Source organism: Cydia pomonella, chromosome 8 (assembly GCF_033807575.1).
Source record: "Cydia pomonella isolate Wapato2018A chromosome 8, ilCydPomo1, whole genome shotgun sequence".
Classification (NCBI taxonomy): Eukaryota; Metazoa; Arthropoda; class Insecta; order Lepidoptera; family Tortricidae; genus Cydia; species Cydia pomonella.
The window spans coordinates 2,925,674-2,947,861 of NC_084710.1; the positions used below are offsets into that span (position 1 = coordinate 2,925,674).

General features: G+C 39.9%; 2 protein-coding genes and 1 long non-coding RNA gene across 3 annotated transcripts in view; 1 reads left to right on the top strand and 2 right to left on the bottom strand.

Moving 5' to 3' along the window:
- The window catches only part of LOC133520260 (uncharacterized), a 380,113-nt gene that overhangs the window by 39,670 nt on the left and 318,255 nt on the right, over positions 1-22,188 (bottom strand). The gene's annotated exons all lie outside the window — the stretch shown is intronic.
- On the top strand, positions 224-16,911 carry LOC133520242 (transmembrane protein 181). The gene is made up of 12 exons (XM_061854620.1): positions 224-434; positions 1,215-1,318; positions 2,550-2,708; positions 2,813-2,915; positions 3,492-3,645; positions 4,169-4,249; positions 4,725-4,824; positions 10,463-10,590; positions 11,483-11,629; positions 12,809-12,911; positions 14,539-14,763; positions 16,720-16,911. The coding sequence occupies exons 1-12, from the start codon at positions 286-288 to the stop codon at positions 16,848-16,850; spliced, it is 1,584 nt and encodes a 527-aa protein (XP_061710604.1). The 5' UTR covers positions 224-285; the 3' UTR covers positions 16,851-16,911.
- Positions 19,882-21,654, bottom strand: LOC133520247 (uncharacterized). Its single transcript, XM_061854627.1, has one exon. It carries the CDS (start codon positions 21,366-21,368, stop codon positions 19,956-19,958), a length of 1,413 nt encoding a protein of 470 aa, XP_061710611.1. The 5' UTR covers positions 21,369-21,654; the 3' UTR covers positions 19,882-19,955.

Consider the following 22,188-nt stretch of genomic DNA (forward strand, 5'->3'; position numbering starts at 1 on the left):
GATGTAGCCCACAGAACTACTTTTATCTAATACGAATGAATCGTTGTAAAATCGAATTGAACCGCGCCTCAAATCGATTCCCCGCTCCCAACTTTCAACATTTCCACCCTCCGCGGCGCGCGGCACTAAAAATCAATACCTCGCTTGTAAACATCCACTACATGTGGTGATAACTATTTTGTTACCAAAACCCTTTATACACACCATCCATGTTCTATGTGTTTATTTCTATATAGTCAAAGATTCTAATTGTTTACTCATCGTATAAATTAGTGTTTCAAAACCATGGATTCTGCAAATGTCGGCTATTCGTACCATTTGCCAGCTGGCGGGTGGAATTATAAAATACGGAATACTTTATCTCAGTTCAGCGATTTATTTAGTGAATTCAATAAGTATATTGCTCCAGCGTACCACCATGATCGGTGCGAGAGGTGAGTATTAGTGCCTATGTAAGTTTATATAGCAAATTACGTCGCCGTTACAATCATGTTACGAGTGTTTACTTACTACACGTACTAATATTTGACATACTTATAGGATATCCATTTCTTAATACCTGAAGTCATTTCTGCAAGATTGTAAGGATTATTGGAGCTTATAGGGCTTTGGTAAATTGTATCTGTGATGAAAAGCGTAGAATTAGAGTAGTTGTTTTTTTTTTGTATTAATTATTTTACAGGATGTTAAGTTCAAATTAGTTATTAGTGAGAGAAAGCTAGAAACTTTAAGTGATACTTCAAAAAAATATTACGAACCACGAGGTCTATTTGAAAGATTAAAAAAAGTTTTCAAAAAACTCTTTCGTCAACCCAGGAATCGAAATAAATAGTGTGCTTAATCGATTCGATTATCGAAACCGGTAAAATGTATAAAAAACCGGAAGTCGTTCGTCGGAAATCAACTTCACATAACGGCAATCTGAAAATCATACAAATAAGTCTTCCTTTTTCTGAAACTCTTGTACTTAGTATTTTTATTTTCCCTCACTGTAATTCTATAAAAGTAAACCGGTGTGTTTAGTTACTTCTACTCTTCGTATTTATAAATGTAGGTATAGGTACACTGTTACCTTTTAAGTTATAAATCGACGCATATGTTGTCCAGTGTAGGTAAATATGCGTCATGTTATTTTCGTAGTTTATTTATGTTACTACCAAGAACTTGTTTGCTTAACAAAGCACATTTAATATGACCGAATTGTCTTATTTCAGGTCCGTTCAGATGAGGATTTACTCAATGCACAAAGGAGAGTTCGTGATGGTCTTCATAGCTTTTTTCGCTTGCTTTGGTCTTGGCGTTTTTATAGGATTAGCTGGTGAGTGGTACAACTCTGTATTTACTTGCTTTTAGTTCTCTCAAATAGGTATTTACTTACTGTAATAGCATTTACCTTTTACGACGAGTATGAATAGCCATAACTCCGATACAAAGATGTTTAGAAACGACACATGAAAAAATGCAAGATCAACCCCTTTCAGTGGGAAGGTTTGGCAGCACATAATCCTGAATGGCGCAGGCTGGTGCAGGGCAATGTGCGCGATTTCGAGGAGCAACGTAAAGCTGACCTCGACGCTAAACGCGACCAGCTGAAAACACGCCAGCCTGCGTCCATTCACTACCACTACGTAGCTGGTGTCCTCACGTGCCCTCAATGTGCACGGGGTCACCTCGAAGATCGGCTCCACCAGCCATCTTCGGGCGCACGAGCGCCGAGCTAACTAGGAGTCGAAGTGGTCGCCATGGTCCAAAATCACGTCATCATGAATGTCCTTAGGTATATGATTATTTTTGATATTGGTCATATGATGATGCAATTATTCGTCGCAATTCAATAAGTATACCTAGTAGCTCACTGGGTAAAGTAGTAAGTCGATGTCCCAGAACAGCGGGGTTGAAACTCGCCCGAGGCAGTGAATTTTTTAAATTTTCCTTTTTGTCACGGGTCAGCAAACTTTTAAAGACAAGAGCCAACCATGAAGTCATCAGTTTTAGGAACGTCAAAAAGTTGATTTGACTGTTCTAAGTCCTCATGGTGTTAATTGTGTGGGTGTCTTGAAGAGCAGGCAATCGCAAGTCCAAAACGACTCGCGTTCGTGGGCCGCGGGTTCCCGACCTCTGCTTTATTTCAAACAAATTCCTTACGTTCATAGGTACTAGCATTGACATCTAAGGACGGGCCTTACGGGCACTAAGAATGGTGCTAGTTCAGTGGTGTCACTCACGAATCCGAGCCAATCGTGCAGTCTAACGCAACTAGTTGCGGCCAATCGCGCGCGTGATCCGAACTTTATCAACCAATCGCGTTGTTACGTTAGACTACAACAAGATTGGCTCGAATTCGTGTGCGTGACCCCGCTGTGCTGGCCCCATTCTTATTGCCCGTAAGGCCCGTCCTTAGATATATATCAATGGGTATTAAATGTTTTCTAGACCGTTATTATTACCTATTAGCACAGCCGAAACCTACATTCAAACGCAACCTTTTATAGAAACCTTACAAAGTGACCCATTACCATTGCTCTTGAGTGTATTTTTTTTATTTCTAGGTCCCTCACCGACATCCACCACAGCAGTTACCGCTTCAAGTATTCTAACCAACTCAAGCAACATCTACAGCGGACCCTTTCACCTCCACAGCCCATCCTTGGGCACTAAAGTTCAACAGCTGTGGCTATTAGCGGAGATTAACACTAATAACAATGACGGTAAGAGCCAGTTTCGTTTGATAGCGTGCCTGTGTCCGCAGGGGACAGATGGGAATCATATAGACTTTTATTGCGTATATATAACAGCTGTATTTTTTTCGCAGAAGAAATTTTCGACAAGAGTTTCCAAATAAGTATATCTATAGATGGAGTGTTGAGTGATCACACGACCTTCAACTTGCTACCAGAGAGCGAACTAACTAACAGGTAAACTAACGTATACCTTAAATGTCCGACCAATAGCAATAAGTCACAATCAGCAGTAGGTACAAGGTCATCGCCAAGGGGGGGCAGGGAGCAGGGGGGAGCATTTATGCCCCTCCCCCTCCCTTGGCCATCGGCCATATGGGCTGCCCTCCTCCCCTAGCCCATCATCTGGCGACGCCGTTGAGTAGGTATTAGGTATAATGATTAGATAAACGAGTGAGGTGGCCATAAATACAATATACTTAGCTGATCTCATTGCTGTTGGCATCACAAATTTACCTTTTCGCTTCAGCGAACAAGAATGGAGAATGGCATTGACTGACCAAACCACTTTACATACGTACCTTTCTCCATTCTCCTCTGCACATATCCTACAGTGTCCTTCCAAAAGGTAGATATGAATATGAACTACCTAATAGTTGTGCTCAGATCATTTTGATCACACCCGCTTAGTAATTATTGATGCTGGCTGCAATGTAACAAGCACACTCAAATGATACTCCTGTATTTTTTTTAATTTGCCCTAAACAAAAACTACATACCTAATGTCTATATTACCTATGCTATATTTTCCAGAACACAACACCTCAAGTGCAAGCAGCAGGTATGTGAAGAAGTGCTAGTCCTGCACCTGGGTTCCCTCGAGTACACACACTACATACTGCACGTGCATTTCTACGGCCTCCAGGAGTTCCATAAGCGGTACTTCATCAAGGAGATATTTTTCTACGTGAGTTCAGCATTTTATTTATTAGGGGAAACTCGAAACCTTTAAGAACACAACACAACACCTCAAGTGCAAGCAGCAGGTGTACAAGGAAGTGCTAGTTCTGCACCTAGGTTCTCTCGAGTACACACACTACATGCTGCACGTGCATTTCTACGGCCTCCAGGAGTTTCACAAGCGGTATTTCATCAAGGAGATATTTTTCTACGTGAGTTCAGTATTTTATTTTTAGGGGAGACTCGAAACATTTCAGAACACAACACCTCAAGTGCAAGCAACAGGTGTGTGAAGAAGTGCTAGTTCTGCACCTGGGTTCTCTCGAGTACACACACTACATGCTGCACGTGCATTTCTACGGCCTTCAGGAGTTCCATAAGCGGTACTTCATCAAGGAGATATTTTTCTACGTGAGTTCAGTACGTAATATATCATTTATTTTTTAGGGGAGACTGTAATTTGTATCATTGTAGTATTTGTGTTCCACCTAAAGTTATCTAGTAATTATTTATTACGTATATTGTTCCAGTTTAAAACCTACAACCCGGCCTTCACGCAGATGGAAACATGGTTCCGCTTCATATTCCTGCTCACAACGTTCACTGTCGCAGTGAGTAACCAATTGAGCCAATTAGAGTGTCCAGCATGATCTAGGTATTCTAGACGCAATGTAGATAATCCAGACAATGACTAAATCGACACACACATCAAAAAGTGGCGCCATCTCACCGGATACTACATAAAGGTTATGGCGCCATCACTCGAAACGATGTCGCCATACCTTTTGGACTTTGATCAATAAGATAGCGCCACTTTTTGATATTTAACAAAGATATCAGTGAAAGAACAAGGATCAAAGACAAATGGCGTTCCAAAAGTTTTATTCATGTGTCGAAAGACGGCAGTAAATTTACTTTGACTACAAAGTTTTCTTTGACAATCCACCACTTTTTCAAATTCTCTTTGCTTTAATAATATATTATGAACTTTATAGAATTTTTTAGTTATTAAAATATTTATTTTTATTAAAATCTATGTAAATGAGATTCATTCCCTATTAAATTAATGCCAATATCATGTTCCAGTGTTGGTTCGCGCACTCACTTAGAAAGTACTCTACACACGACTGGGCGATCGAGCAGAAATGGTTGTCGCTGCTATTGCCACTGCTGTTATTGTACAATGGTGAGTTGGTTTCTTGTTTGTTTTATCTATTTTGATGCAGCCATGCATATTTAACCCATTTTGTATCCTTAAGGGCCTACTAAAGCCGTGAATACCGGTTCGTAAGCCACGCCCGATAGCTTCCTCACTCCCCGCTAGCACGCACACATGGAAGCGCTCCGCGGAGTCCGCGGCGCACGTGAAGGTGAAAGCTCCATCTAGCGTTACAAAAGTTAACTACGATTATACGCGGTCGGCCAGAAACTGAATTCTTAGAAAATAAAAAAGATGGCGTTATTACTTGCTACTAGAAAATAAAAAATTATATTGTTGTAAATTGTAATAAATCTGAGACTACAATATAGCCAATTTTTATTGTTGATTTTTGGAAGATGTCAATAGTATAGATAATTGTAGGTATAACACTACCTATCTTTTTAAATTCGGTATTTTACATTGTTAGTTATCATATTTTATTTAGTAATATATTGTTGAGGCAGGAAATACAGGGTGCCGTTTTCCGACGACCAATTTTTCGGATAATAGTGAATCACAGTTGTCACCTACATATAAAAAAGAAAAAAGTAAGTATATGGTAACAACGAAAACTACAAAAAAGTGAAACTTTTAAACAATTACTCAAACAATCAGGGTAATTCTTAAATTGTGTCCAGAAAAATATTTTTCACATATTGTTACGTATAAAAAGCATTTTTTGATGCATATGGTCAAGCTTAATACCCTCAGGAAAGGTAAGTAAATAAAATGAGTACATAATCACGGTTGTCACAAAGTGTCCCTCAGCCGTGACGTTTCGGCATTTTGGCGGCCAACTCCACTATTTTGAATTATACAATATTTTAAATATAGCCTAAGTTACTCCCATGACTACGACACATCGAATGACAGCTCATACGTTGAAATTCGTCAAACTAACGCTGTAGAGCGTGACAAAGAATCGGATACACATCATACATCCACATACACGCGGAAACCATTTTTCTGCTTCGGCAGTTGGGCAATAATAACAAATGAACGTAGCTAATACAATCCATTTCTAAAGAGTGAATATGCCTCTAAATTAATCAAACGAATTGAGAATGTCACGACCACGTATAGATACGAACGTGGATTCAATAGTCCGTGGCGGGGAGAGAATTTTGAGGCCACTGTCGTGACAATTTGAAACATGTTCGGTATTACCTAAAAATTACCTTTTTGCAAATATTAAATAATTAGCTCAATCTCGAATGTATTAGGTATATCTTATGTTACAAACAATAACGTGAAATGAGCACTGACTTTTAAAAACTCAAACATGGCGGTGACGCGTTAAGGTTGACCTTTTTTTTTAAATTAACACAAAAAAATAATTTTCGACAACATTTCTCCCTTCAGCCATTTGCAAATCTGACACCAACACAGTATTGCTGTTCTAAAAAAAAGCGTTAAAAAGGCTGCCAGACGTAAAGGTAACTTTCTACCGAGTACTGCATGTTTATGTTATCACGCGCGGCGGTGACACGAAAACTGATCACAAGATGTATGTTATTAAAATTGTTATAAAGTCGTTATATATCCATACAATTTTTAAACCGTATTGTGGAATAGGTGTAAGTGTTAACATTTGATATAAAATTCTTAAAAAACACTTTCAAAGAAAAATAAAATATCATAAAATCCGAGGAAGTCACACTACACGTTCCGTGACATTTGGAACTTCTTAATATGTTTCTAATAAATGCTCTTAGGATATTAGGTTGACATAAAACTAGAGGTAAATTACTAAGGATATTGATATTTAGTTTACTTATTTTCTTAAAAATATATGCTATTCTTACAGGTAACACAAAATTGACGTATGTATTTATGATTGTTATTTTGACTGTTTTTAATTTAAGTTAATTTGTATTGTATTTTCGTTTGTTTGTGATGTAATTATGGGTCTTTCACCTGAAATAAACGATATCATAATATCGTTCCCGTGGCTTTGGTTCACTGTGATTTTCATTCCCGTGTGTTTTGATATAAAATGTATTCTTCATGGGCATGTACAATGTAAAATCATATGTCAAGTAAATGATTATTTACTTTCATGGATTAAGTAAAAATTATCGTAATCATAACAGTCGATCAAAGACATACTTATTTCTTTTCCCCTGGTTCTCATTCAATGCCTTTGGACTGGGGTTTCAACTAAAATCAACGTTTGGTACTTCGTTCTATAGATCTTAAAAATAACATTAAGTTGCTAAGAGCGTTCTATGATTCAGTGTATTATTTTGGAAGTAATTGTTCCGAAATTCATTGTCATTATGTCATTCCTTGTCATTCCCTTATCGGTTTTTTTCATTCCCTCGTCGCTTTTACATTCTTTTTATCGATTTTATTATTCCCCTGATAGGTAAGAAATTGACCAAAATGTATGCCTATTCGATTGATGGGCTTATATTGAAATTATATTTAATAATCTGATTTCAAAGAACGACCCTTCAATGCCCGCCATAAGCTAATTGGTTGGCTAATGGTTTCAAGAGCATGGACAAATAAAGTATTGACTAACATTATCAACACAGAATCGCGTTCCTCTGAAATGAAAAGTTTGATCGGGATATCCAAAATTGCACAACGCCGTCTATTAGGAACTACTTTAATTATCAGACAGTTAGACAAGAGGTTGAAGCACCGAACCAAGTGTAATGAACTGATACTGCTGTTAAATGGTGGTATCTGCTATAGCAGTTGCCTAAACTTACAGGAAAGACATTGTTAGTAAGCGATTTTGCTAAGTATAAAACTTTAATCGTCTTTGTCAAGACTAAGATATATTATTAAGGTAAAAAAGTATAATTTTAAAATCTGAAAAAAAAAAATTAAAAACAGTGTAAGTTCTAAGATATACATTATCAAAAACCATCCTGTATATGTTAACATTTATAGTATTTTTCAAACTCGATGGGTAGGGTGACAGGTGTTATCTCTATATAATTATTAACCTAAAAACGCCAAATCTCGCAAAATCGTATTGAAACGACAGCTGTCAGCGTACCCATATAAAAAAAACTATAGATAGCACCACACACGAGCTGAATTTTCTTTTTTTTTTTTATACTACGTCGGTGGCAAACAAGCATACGGCCCGCCTGATGGTAAGCAGTCTCCGAAGCCTATGTACGCCTAGAGGAGTTACATGCGCGTTGCCGACCCTAAACTCGCCCCCCCCCCCCCCCTCGTTGAGCTCTGGCAACCTTACTCACCGGCAGGAACACAACACTATGAGTAGGGTCTAGTGTTATTTGGCTGCGGTTTTCTGTACTGGCTGTGCCCTACCACACAAAGCGTGATGAAATTCACAATGCCCATACCTCTCTTATCACAATGCCCATCTCTCTCTTTGAATGGCAATTTTAAGAAAGGGACGATTCGGTACGTTTTTCTTATTGCTCCTTGTCAAGTAAAATCAAACTGAAAAGCATAGTTACTTTACTCTTTGCTGAAAAGTCATATTAGTCATTGACGTTTTGACAGTATCCTGTTAAATAAATTATGTGAATTGTTCTTAAGGCATGCGGATTACAAATCAGAGGTCGCTGGTTCAAACCCCGGCCCGTGCAAACGAGTTTTTTTTTCTAATAAACATGTTGATTTTTTTCGTTTTTTTTTTTTTATATAATAAGTATATTTGTTTTACATAAAGATTACCTAGGCTATAGAAAAATTGGTATGAATAAAATAAAATAATTCGTGTCATTAAAATATGTTTTTAATACACATATTTAAAAGAATAACTTTATTTCTGTATAAGACAGACAAGATTTACTTTTACAATAAAATAGAAAATAAGCAATAAAGATATTATATAGTAACAAAAAAAGAAAACAAAAAGTTACGATTAGATTCGATCGGTCTATAGATGTCTCGCATTTTTTCTTTGGTGTCTACACGACCACACAGCTACCGATACATTACAGATGCTGTCGAAACTTCCTTACCCGTTGTAATTGTTCAAAGAGTATTTGACTTTGACGTAGCTAAGCAAACACGCACACATGCGTAACGTATAGGCCTGTAAAGATAGCTCCATTCGTAGTAGACCTCGGATTCCGTTACTAGTTAATAGAGCTACGACTCAACGTTTATTGGATATGTCGATTTTACGTAATTTGAAGCGCTGCGCGATTTGACATAGGTCTTACCTCTTTGAGGCACCACGGCCATCTAACATTACTGGCATAAAGGACGCATATATGACTTTGACGCATGACAAAAAGAGAAGTCGAACTGCGTAAAATGGGCGTTTTCTGTTGAATTCATAAAATCAAAAACGAGAATAAATCCGTTTGTATAAGATAATAAGTTAATATTTAGTTGAATGATGTTTAAGACGAGATGAAAACCTTTACTTTAAAGTGGATTATGCTGGATGAAGATGTGTTTTCTAGTTGCACTGAGGTAAACACTAAAAATGTAGATGTAACTTTGGATTTATATTCTATCGAGAAAATTTTAAGCCTTTTTGTTTCGACTAGTATCATACCTCTTATCATATAGTCAAGATACATATATCCGAAAATCACGTCTGTTTGTTTCCGGGGCTAGCCACTGCCACGCTTCAAAGATCCCGTTATTTTTCGATGCAGGGCCTTAATTTTAACATCTTTTTGAGAACGGAAGTTTCAATTCAACTCAATAAATTTATTTCAGATATAAATATAGATTTGTGATAATGATGTTAATTACCTACAATAAACAGATTTGAAAATGTCAAAAATAAAGAAAATTAAAAGATTCATAGAAAGAAACTACACGAAAATAAATCTATATTTTTGATGGTCCTTCGAACCGGATCTTTCTAAAGTGTGGCTGTGGTGGCATATATGGAAGCGCTAGTGGTCTAGCGGTAAGAGCGTGCGAATAGCAATCCGGAGGTCGCGGGTTCAAACCCCGCCTCGGACCAATGAGTTTTCGGAACTCATATACTACCTAAATATCATTTAATATTTACCATCAGTCGCTTGTCGGTGAAGGAAAACATCGTGATTCGTAAGGAAACTGGACTGACCCCAATAAGGCCTAGTTTACCCTCTGGGTTGGAAAGTCAGATGGCAGTCGCTTTCGTAGAAACTAGTGCCTACGCCAGTTCATGGAATTAGTTGCCAAGCGGACCCCAGACTCCATAGCTCCAAAATTCCGGGACCACGCGATGGAGATGTAAGATATGGTGGCATATGGATAAATCTTTTTACTGAATACCATTTTGTCTATGAGTATTAGCAATAAAATTTTATCAGGACTTAAATTTTGTAATAGCGGTGGTAGCCGAGTGGATATGACGTCCGACTTTCAATCCGGAGGTCGTGTGTTCAAATCCTGGCTCGTACCAATGAGTTTTTCGGAACTTATGTACGAAATGTCATTTGATATTTACCACTAGCTTTTCGGTGAAGGAAAACATCGTGAGGAAACTTGCACACATCTGCGAAGAAATTCAAAGGTGTATGTGAAGTCCCCAATCCGCATTGGGCTAGCGTGGGGACTATAGCCCGAGCCCTCTTGCACATGAGAGGAGGCCTGTGCCCAGCAGTGGGACGTATATAGGCTTAATTATTATATATTATTATTAAATTTTGTACCTTACTTATATCATTTGTGTCCACAGACCCGATCTTCCCTCTTCGTCTGGTCTCCGGCAGCTGTTTTGCGCCGCTGCTGGACTCCATCTTCCAGACAACCTTCCTTGCCTGTGTCATGCTATCCTGGCTTGCTCTCTACCATGGACTTAGACAGGTACTGTATCATCTTCTAGTGTTACGAGTAAACACCCTTTTATATAGAAGTTGACCCAGAGATATGTTCTGCAATTGGCTTACAAAAAGGCTTGTTCTACTTACTGGATTATTTATTTAATCGTATGGCATACATATCGTCAAAATAGAGAAAATATAATTAATTAAATGTCTACACATAGACCAGTCAGCCACTTCATGGCTTCGTCGCTCAGGGTGATCAGGTCTTCGGGAGGACGGGCGACATAACGCGTTATAGGGCAATCTTGAATTATGTGCTGAATTATGTACTTACTGGATGATGGAGCTCAATGGCTTTGAATTTTGATGCTGGTTCTAGCCCTTGCCAAATTCTTCCAGACAGTTGCCTTGCCTTCGAATGTCCCATCCGGATCGAACAGTCACCATATTCTAATGTAGGTCTATGTAACCATCATTATTCCCAACATTAATTTTGCTTGTCCATGACCATTCCCCGAGCATGACATCCTGCAAGTAAAACGTAGGTGGCAAATGTTTCAGTCGAAAAATACTGTAACAATTTATGAAACGAACTCCCGCGAGTAAATATAAAGGTACCTTAGCAATAGCGAGGAAACATACTTTTTTTTTTAAATCTGCGTGTTTCCAAAAATTAGATATCTTCTCAATTCGTCTGTATTTTGGCGCGAGTCTGTTACATGGTATATCTTAGTCACTTAAATTTATTACGTGCCAGAAATGATTGCCGGCTTTTGTTTCCTGTCTCTGATCCTCAGATGCCAACTGGCGCGAATTTGTGTCTTCGTTTGTGGAATCGAACGCGAAAACTAGACAAGTAGGTCTGTCCGGTTCAAAGCCAACTCTTAGCATTTCTTTGACAGTTTGATCTTAAGTTTGGTTTCTTCATGCAGAACGAGCGAGGTTTCCTGTCATTCTACCTACTAAAACTTCTGGTAGTGGGCGCGGCCTGGACGCCGGGCGTGGTGCTGGCGGTGTGGCAGAAGTACCGCGGCTACCAGGACCCCACCTACAACTACACACAGAATCCTAATTACGAGGTAAAAATGTTATTGCCAAAAAAATCATTTTTGATACAAGCTTTTATCGCTGACTGTACTTTTCTTTCAGCAGGCAACTAATATTATATTTATATTTTGTGTTTTGTACAATAAAGAGTATTATACATACATACATTCATACTCAATTTTACCAACCCAAACACAATTAGGTAGCATTGTTTTATCAGAGTACCTATGGCCACATTGGCCACCTCCTGTGTCCATTATCAGATCAGCTCGATGGTACCATAATATTGCATTGTCACCCAATTTACATATGTATTGTGCATTGCAGGAACATGAACTTTCAGCTCGACCGAATAACGGAAAGTGGGTCTAATTTAGCTTAAAAGATTTGTACAGTCAGCGTCAAATACTTCGTAGCATTCAAAGTAGCCAAATAGTTCGGTACACCATATATTTAGTATGGTGTACCGAGCTATTTGGCCACTTTGACTGCTACAAAGTATTTGACGCTGACTGTACCTATCTGCGAACATACATACATATATTGCAAGTTAAATAAAAGCTTGTAATAAATATCGCACATTTCTTGCTCCCAAAATAGCCCTAAACTATTATATCAACCGAATGATATGATATCCTCGATAGCACCAAACAAAACCTCTTTGCAATACCCTGTTTCCCATGATATCTCTCAACCTTTAGGTTAGGTATATTGACATATATCTAAGGACGAGCATTACGGGTACTAAGTATGGTGCTACCAGTGGTGTCACTCTCGAATTCGAGCCAATCGTGCAGTCTAACGCAGCTAGTTGCGACCAATCGCGCGCGTGATGCGAACTCATTCACCAATCGTGTTGTGGCACACCACAAGCCAATCGCAGCCAGCGCAGTCTCACAAGACAATGTACTGTCCCGTACTGGTTTCGCCATATTACAGGACAGTGAAAAATTCGAGCCTTAAATACGGCCAACCCGTATAATACGGGACATCTGGTCACCCTAAATGAGAGTGACCTTCAACACGCCGCACCCCGCACCGCGCGCGCAACTGCACAAACGCTAGGGTTGCCTAAGCAATTTGTTTTAAAAATAAGTACCTTAGTACCTACTTATACAGTGGAGTATACCGACCAATACAGTAGGTATACCGACTATATAGAATTATAAACCAGAGCTTGGCAGATTTTACCAGTCTATATTTTTTTGTAGATGGTGAAGATAATGTTCTTCACGGCGATCGTCGTCTACTTCCTGTACCTGCTCATCCTGATCGTCAAGGCCTACAGCGACCTCAGGAATATGCCATTCTTCGGTAAATATGTCAAGCTTCCAGTTTCATAGGCAAATCTTAAATCAGGCCTACTTTCCGTAGCGATATACATAGTTCAGAGACGGTAACAGCTGCCAACAGTGGTGTTAGGTTAGCCGAACGTTAATTAGAATTGACCATATTGACCATTAACTATTACAAATTGAACCGTAAACTGTAACCGTCCGTTCATAGCAACCGGTTCGGCCAACATTGCCCACACGTGATTGCAATGCTTAGTTTGGGTGCAATAGGTACGCGGTATCGGCAACGAAACGATGCGGGCGCCATTTTGATGACGTCATTACGCTGAAGTAGATGCCCTATGCCAGTGTTGGCCGTGAACCGTAAAGGGTGGTTACAGTTTACGGTTCAATTTACAATGGTTATTGGCCAATAATGATTAGTTGCATTAACGTTTCGGCCAACACTGCGTGTGGGATATCAAATTAAAACACATTAAAAAATACTACATTTCGTTCAGTAACTTCACGCACTGTGTTCCAAAACATACTACACTTTAAGAGCTAGTTCGCTACTTCATGTTCATACCTTTCACTTTCATAATATTCTTCATACATGGTCGTCGGTTTAAGTTAAGATAGGTACTAAGCCGGCGTTATTTATTACCGTGGAAGGCTGAAAAACAATGCTATGGATATTATCGATTATGTTTGTTAAATTAGTCTTACGAGACTAACGATTCTATTATTTGCATTGCCTAACGTATCCAACAATCCAAGAAATTAAAAATTTTGTTTCTAACAATGTTAAGGTGCCATTCTTTAATAAATTTCGGTTAAAAGTAAACTCTTTCAATAAATTATTCGTCCTCTTCCTGTAGTAGGCTTAGGTACCTACTAATTAACAAAACTAAAATTAGAAAAATCATTAAATAAATGTCATTAAGCGATGTTCGTCCAATATGCGTCATCCGTGGCCATTTTATCTGAGATAGCCGCCATGTTGAATTGTCCGGCAAACTAGGAAAACATGAATATCAAAACTCTCTTTCGCATTCATACAAGAGACAATTTGTTCTGGATAGAATGGGTGCCTTTCACCTTCCTTAACTTTCTCTAACTTTCCATGATCATGTTTAGGTAGCAACTCAGTGGATACAGAACGGAACAGTTTATATCATACATAAAAGGGAGGATATAGCGAACATGAACCTGTTTTACCTAAGACCTTTGTAAATGCTTATCGATGCAATACAAATATTTAGATTTTTGATAAAATGAGTTAAATGAGTAAGGTGAATGTGGAGCAAACCATTTGTAAGGGAAAACTGTCTACAACTTCTTTCGTTGCTTTTAACTATATATTGCGTTTTTAAATACTTCCTACTCACAGACGATCGATAGAACAGAGGGCTTACCGCGAACCACGTTCGACGTGTTGCCTCCCTGTCACACTTACGTACGAATTTACAAATGCGACAGAGCGGTAACACGTCGAACGTGGTTCGCGGTAGGCCCTCAGGAAAGAAGCGCTACCTTTTTGACTGTCTAAGCTACGTACGCATGAAAATACGAGAGTTCTTGTCAATTTTGCCATTTTATATGCTGGTCTTCCCGACATTGACCTTATTGTGTGAGAACATGATAAAGGGTCCTGTCGTTTCCAGACGTGCGACTCCGCTGCCTGTCCATAGTGGTGGGCACGGTGTGCAGCACCACGGCGCTGCTGGGCGCGCAGGCGTGGGGCCCGGCGGCGCTGCAGGACCACTGGGCGGCGCAGCCGCGCGTGCACTACGACACGTCGGCGCCCTTCATGGCGCTCTACGGCCTCTTCAACTTCAACTTGTACATACTGGCGTATCTGTTCTCTCCGGGCGGCGGCTCCATACATGGTGAGTGAATGGGACAGTTTGCTTAGTCGTTTCTAAATTGGGACATTTATAGGAAAGTTGTTTTTTTTTTTTAACTAAGGACGATTTGGACATGGACTGGGACGTTTCTGAAAACTGTTTTTATTTTTCATTTGGACATCTGCGTTTTTCTTGACTTGTTCAAGTGTTTCTTTTTCTTTAACTTCAACATGTGCTTCAGCATGCCTAGAAGCGGATTAATTCATATTTTTTGTTGAGGATATTTTTAAATAGAGAAACCACTGAGATCCGAGTGATTCAGATGGATGAATGACTCTTATCAGTTCCGTCGTCCACGCTGTTAGTCCGACCAAGGTAACTTTACTGCGATTAAGATAAGCACAGACTGTGCAAGTGTTATTTTAAAGGTCGCAATTTCATTGAAATTTGACGTTTAAAATAACATTTGCACAGTCTGTGCTCAGGGCCGGATTTCCGCCTAAGTCCACAAGGCCCGGACTTAGGGGCTCCGGCAACCTAGCAATGGTTTTGAGATGGCTCAGTTTCCAAGTGTTAGGGCCCTATAGGTCTCGGAATCCGGGCCAGTCTATGCTATCAAAATCGCCGCAGACTTAACATGGCCTGACTCTAATTCAATTCGTAAATCTTATTGCATTGACATAAGGTCCACTGTTGTGAATTAATAATGTTGCGGTCTGCAGTGTTCATTCATACCGAGGGTGATTTCATGATAATGACGCTCGTTTATTCAAAGATCGAGGTAAATACGTGTAGGTGGTCAAACCGGTAGCTCTTAATAGCCTTCTATTATTCATTGGTCTTTGCTTGATCCATAATTTCGGACTGAACATGAGACACCGTATCTCTGATGTCTAATGTTCCTTCCAGCAACTGCAGAACAGAAGTAATAATGGTAACTAAGAGGACGAAGTGCTCGCAATGATCTTGACACGACGTTATAGTTAAGTGAACAAGAGCGTATGGATAAAGAAAGACTGACTAACAAGACCTCACAAGATAAGTTCTTGAATTGAATCACCTAGGACACCTGGGTGTTCTTAGAGGATATTCCTAACACACAAAGCCACAGCAAGCCATAGCCGAAAAAGGCAACGAAATTTCTACAGATTTGCATCACGTTTGCATATCAAAGGGCCCATTTTTGAATTTCGAACGCTCGAATTCGTCACTCGAAAATCGAAATAGTATTGAACGAAATACACGAAATCGAGCGGGCTATATTCAAAAATCAGCCTCTTGCAAATTTTTGAATTCTGGCTATCACTTTTATCGAAAAATATAAAACTAAGTGCAAAAGTAAGAACCACATGGGTAAACAATTTAGCAACGCTGCAGTTTTCACCATGACGATGCCAATGAGGTCAACCTTGGCCAATATTGTGACTTACGAAATCTGGGCCACGGCCTAAATACGACTAACGACAAAACAAAAACAACCACGATTTATACTCGTAAGAATACAAAGAATGCGAGGCATTAAAAACGAATAAGGTCAATGTGGGGAAGACCGGCATTTTTTTTTCATTAGAAAGCCTTCCTAACCCGCATTGTACGGTCCCATAGACGTCGTCGGGGGGGCCGTATCTGATCCCCCCCTCCATTGCGAGGGTGCTTTGGCGTAAAGCCGGGGCCGCCCGGGGCTGCCGGAGGGCACGGTGGTAAATGTCATCGATCCCAGTGCGCCCTCACGAACGGCAAAGGGGGCGAAACGCCGGAGTGGGTTTAGTGGGTAGGGCAACATTCCCACTCCGTCAAAAAAAGGAGCAAACGCTCTTGTATTTATAGGTATACGTACCTACTTCGCTCAAATAGTCAGAAAGCTTCGCTTCGCTCCTTCTACTCTACCAACCCTACTGTAAGTGGAGGACGCGTAGAAGTTAGAAGCGACGAAAGGGCTTGTAGTCGGTCTTACCTGATACGGTTTTCGATATCAATCTTACCAATTTTTTTTTTCAGAAACTGCCATCACCAAAGACAACCCAGCGTTCTCTATGATCAACGATTCCGATGAAGAAGTCATATATGGCTCCGACGAAGAGAGTCGACGACCCCTAAACTCCCACCACCGGATGAACGAAGACATATGAGTCAATCCATAGACAAAGTGAATGTATTTTTTTCTTGTTATAAAGTTATATTGAGGACTAACATTGTGTATTTATTATTCATATGTCCCAAATAGATAATTTAACTGATTGACGAATCTCATATCTCTAATAATTTCTATTGTAGGGAAGATAACACCAGTTTTTAACGCCTTAGCTTCTGCTATTCGGACTAGATTCGTTAAAAAGAGACGGCTGCTCATATAAGCGAGATAACAAACCATTTAAGTATTAATTAATGAAGTACAGACATTTAATCAACGAATAATCTTAAAGCTAAAAGCAATAATTTGTTCCAAAGAACCTACCTACGACTGTTCTTTTTTTTTAAATACTAGTATAGAGGAAATTTCTATGAATGAAATATGTATAATGTATAAGAGAATTTGATATGTTAACAGTCTAGCCTAGCCGGCCTGTAAATATTCCAAGTATTCGAATATCAAATGACAATACCCGTGTTATTGCACGTGATACAGCAGATGCAGGTACAGCGGGTCAATTTCACATTGGCAGTTGTCTTTATTCTTATGGTATCAAGGTCCAATTTCGACTATTCAACCCGCTTTCGAGTAATCCATAATGACATTCTAACGATAGTTTCAATCAAGGTAAATAGATATCTTCCGTAGGTAGGCATCAGAGTTGTAAGAAAATTCTACTTTAAAAAAATCTCTATGCTTTTATGAATTTGGTATGAAAAACATTAGCTGCTATGATTTCAATGCATTATCTAAGAATCTGTCGCAGTTTAACTAAAGTTTAAAATAAATGCAACGTTTCTAAATATGGAACACCAAGGATAATACCGCGCTCTTTCCAATGGTGTAAAAAAGGATCATCGCGCGCGCCACACGTCGGCTGAGTCACTGACGTCTGACGCTGACGCCATTTTGTTGAGCTGCCTATAAGTTCATATTGTTCATATTAAAAGAAGGTATTGAGAATCATTTATTATACTTACTTACGTTATGCGGTTACAATGTCGATAGTATTTTTGCTAAACTTTGTATAGATTCAGTTTTATATCAAAAGTAGGTAATAGAATTTACTCACATACAACTCAAAAATATACCTCATTTACACTACGTATATTCGTACGCCATCTTGTTGAGAGATCCACTGACGTGAAGTTAGCAGTGTGAGCAAAGCAGCCATAGGAAGGCTATTATAAACTGTAATGAAATTTAAAAATGCCTAATGTAGTTTATTTTTCATACCTTATATCGCTTGGACAGCTTCACCTTGCAGAAAACGATGCAAGTCATTTTAATCTAAGTAATAATGTTTGAACAAGTCCCCTTTCCTCCCTTTCACATGGATATCGCTCAGCTCATCCCTTAGAGATTCGGTCAGCTTGAACGAAGCTCCAAAATATTTACCTGTTCCCGCCATATTTTTGGACCCCCTTGGTGTAATGTGACTTTTTTGGCTCATGTCAGTATCATTACAGATTCTATTCTAGTGGATATAATTTTTTTGTGCAGATGTGCAGTCAGCTGTGTCTCAGATTTGGCTCATTTTATTCGTGTTTGGTCATTAGGGAGTAGGAACCAAGAGATTTTCATCTAGGTCTTTGTTGGTTAAAGGTAGGAATTAAATATTATGGATTTGCCAAACTATTAATTCCTATACCTAGTGCAATCCCCAGGATGATTCTAGATATTCTAGTAGACATCATTTAATTTTAGCTGTGCCTGCACAACTAGAATTTTCAGGTCATTTCATCATAATCCTGCTGTGCCTCAGTATTGCCTGCTGAGCTGTAGCAAGCACCAGAGAAAGGATCCAAGAGTCTTTCAGCCGGGTCATTATCCTCATGTTAATATTAATGATTGGGGAGCCCAAGACGGGATTTTTGTAGTTGATCGAGCGTGTCAAAGTAAGATATGAGTGTAGCAAGCTACCCTGTGGAGTTTACCTGAACCGCTTTTAGCCGACTATGTTGATCGATTGGTTGGTGAGGGGTTTGGGGGTTCCAACAAATTGTTAAGCAGATTGTATGTATATTTCTTCTTCTTCTTCTTTTTTGTCAGGGGCTATGTAAGGCTCTACAGCCTATATAGCACTGCAACCATTCCTGATCTATTGTGATCGCCACCTACTAAAACTCTCGATCCAAACCTGCAACTTCAAACAGTTGCAGGATCTTCTTGATCTCGAGAGACCTTAACTCCTCCGGACGTAAAATGTGTCTGCCCAGAATTGAGTAACAAGTGAGCATTAGGCAAGGGCACTCTGTGAGGATGTGCAAAGGCATCTCCTCTGCCTCCATGCAGAGTCTGCCACCCCATGTCACGTTTCCCCCTAGTGGGCATGTGCTTATTTAGGCAGCAGTGCCCAGTAAGCACCTTTACCAAGTTGCACAGTTGGTTCATAGACAGCACTAAGGCGTTCGAAGCTGCCTTTTTTTTGAGATTTCAGATTAATAAGAGGTATGTATATTTAGTCATTTTATTCCATATTAATGCTATAATTTGAGCTATTACTAAATCTGACAATTATTTGTACGCATTTCCTTAATCTGACGTTGTCGCCGAACTTGTGACCGTCAGATTAAGGAAATGCATACAAATAATTGTCAGATTAAGTTATAGAAAAACTATATTATAGCATCAACTTGGACCAAAACGACCAAATCCACATCTACTTGACCCTTTTTTTTAACCCTCTACCAACCCCCCGAAATTTAAATAAATCTGTAATCATTTTCCTGCTCACTGTAAAACTTTATATAACCTTTTAGTTCTTCCTATCTAATCTTTTGATTCCAATAGGTCCAATCTTGAGTAACTACACATTTAGAATTGCTGGCTCCCCAGCTATAAGTGATTCATCTGGAATATTTTAATGATACCTTTATGCAGCACAATCCTATCAATCTTATGGATCAGTCTCCTAAGACGAATTCATCAAATATAAATTAATATTTATGTGCTACATTGCTAGGCAGTATTATTAATGAATAAATAAAATTAATATCAGTTAGATTTCTGAAATGAAAATGGCCACAGTTCATTATTTGATTTAATTAAAAAGAAATAAATAATAGCAATTATACCTACTATGGATAAACGATTACATGAGTCAATCGATGGAAATTGTCTGTATGTTGTTGAGCGTGTGCGCGATGAGAATGACAGGATGTGGATGTGGGTGTGTTGGGCTCAGGACTGCTGGCAGAGTAAGCGGCAGCGGGCGCTGGCGAGCACCGCAGGGCGCCGCGGGCAGCACCAGGGGCGCCGCGGTTGCCGCCGTGCGCCGGAGCACCGCCCCTCCACGAACCACGCACGCCACGCCCGCGCGCGGATCAACATTCTCATTCACCGGCGACTCATCGTCCGAACACAAATCAATAACTTCACACTCATCACGCTTCAATGGATCCGTAGGCTGATCATCTCCGTCCACAAACACTATATCTTTGTCCTCAGTTTGAGACTTTTTGCTCTCTGCCTCCTTCCGGAGATTGTCGATGTACTCATTCATGCTCTCGAGTGACATCCTGTCAACGTTTACGCTGATCGGTTTACATTTCAATAGCAGCAGCTGTCCTTTCAGATCTAGTACATCCTTGTTTCGCTGGTATGGAAAAACATGCCGCCTCTGCCAATAGTCTATTGGCCGTCTGTACCTGATTGGAAATTGTTGGTTTTTACTCTTTAGAGCTGACGGCTTGTTATTCAATGGTGTGGATGTGCAGCAGTATCGTTCAATCCTCTCTCTTGAGTAGCTTTTGTCTAGGTTCACATTTGTTTTCGCATTTTTCAAGTAGGCTAAAGAGGAAAACGGATATGGAGGTCCCCGGTCAATGTTTGCGGCTGATCGGGCATTTCTCTGACGGCTGTCCCCATCCACATTTCTGGATGTAGTTTCAAATTTTTCACCCTGCGGTTTGAGTTTTAGGGCGGAAAGAAATTCTGGTAGCCTTCCGGTGGGTTCAGAACTTGTTGGCACCTCCTCATTGTTACAGAGTCTCTCATGTGCTCTCAATATCTCAACATTGTCGAAATGACTGTCACAATTATCACAGAGATAGATATCAGATTTTACCTGAGGCTCGGCAGAATCAAGGATCTTCGGGCGGTCGTAGAACATGTTCTCGTTGCGGAAGGTGACGAGCAGGCGGCCGTTGGGCCGGTAGTACAGCGAGGTGGTCCGGTCGCGATTGTCAACGTAGCGCAGGCGGCGGCGCGGGTAGCGCGCCAGCTGCGCGGAGAACACCAGCAGGAACGCACTTTTGTGGTAATCGTAGCATCGTTTCACCAGGTTTTTCAGCCTGCCCTCCCAGTCGTCAGGCACGACGGCCGGCCGCACGAACGGGTGCGAGAACGCGACGTCCGCGGGCCACCATGGCGGCTGGCGGATATCCTTCGCCGTGTCCCGACCCCACGAACACGCCACCATGAATGTGATGAACCGCTCCAGCTCCTCTGCCGTCACCGTCGACAGCCCGGTCGGGTTGCCGTTGGCGAACAACAGCGGCAGGTTCGCGATCATGGCTCGCGATTTCGCAGACGGTCATCGAAGTTCCGAAGGCGCTTGCGATGTCGCTCGGCACGGAACCATCGTAACGGTTAATTCGCCCCTATCCAGTTTAGAGACTGAGATCGAAAGAACGGGCATCACATTAGAAACATATCACTGGCAACTAAAATAAAAATAAAAGGAACAGATTGATATCTCGGCGGCATATATCACAAAATTCCGTAAAGCGCGTTCGTTAACTAAATACGTATAGAGAGAAAGAGATCCATAGCCATCCATAGATCTTTGTTACGTAGTTTGGATGCCATGCGAACAAAACGCCAAACAAAACAATAGCACGATCATAAGTAGCAATTGTCTTTATAAATAATGTATAAAACCTAATTCATGACTAAATATACACATATTTCTAATTATTGCCATTTTCTTTTACAAATGATGCCTTTTTCGAATGTAGTCAAACAAGAGAAACATTTCAGCGTTTTGTTATGTCTTTGTGATGCAACTAGTGTTGGCCATCTTTGGGCGGAGACGCCAAGACAACTTTGTGAAGAGTTAGGACGCTGTTTTTTTCTTTTTTTTTATGCAAAATATTGTCATAGCCGTATGGATTTTTTACATGTACATAGAATTATTAAAAACTATAGCCAATTTCTAGTTTTATTTTTGATCTTCTCGTTATTATTTTCTTTTCTTGTACAAGTTGTACACTCATTGCAATTATCGATATCCTCAAGACAAATTTGGCATCAGCCATTACTAGCCATAAAATACTATATTACATATTGCAGCTATACAGTCCATATCTGAATATACTTCTGAAAACAGTTGA

Excerpts from the sequence above, each read along its gene's own strand:
- LOC133520247 (XM_061854627.1), bottom strand. The coding sequence starts at position 21,368 with ATGATCGCGAACCTGCCGCTGTTGTTCGCCAACGGCAACCCGACCGGG.
- LOC133520242 (XM_061854620.1), top strand. The coding sequence starts at position 286 with ATGGATTCTGCAAATGTCGGCTATTCGTACCATTTGCCAGCTGGCGGG. Across the intron at positions 2,709-2,812 it reads TAACACTAATAACAATGACG|AAGAAATTTTCGACAAGAGT; the intron begins GTAAGAGCCAGT and ends TTTTTTTCGCAG. Across the intron at positions 10,591-11,482 it reads TCTACCATGGACTTAGACAG|AACGAGCGAGGTTTCCTGTC; the intron begins GTACTGTATCAT and ends TTCTTCATGCAG.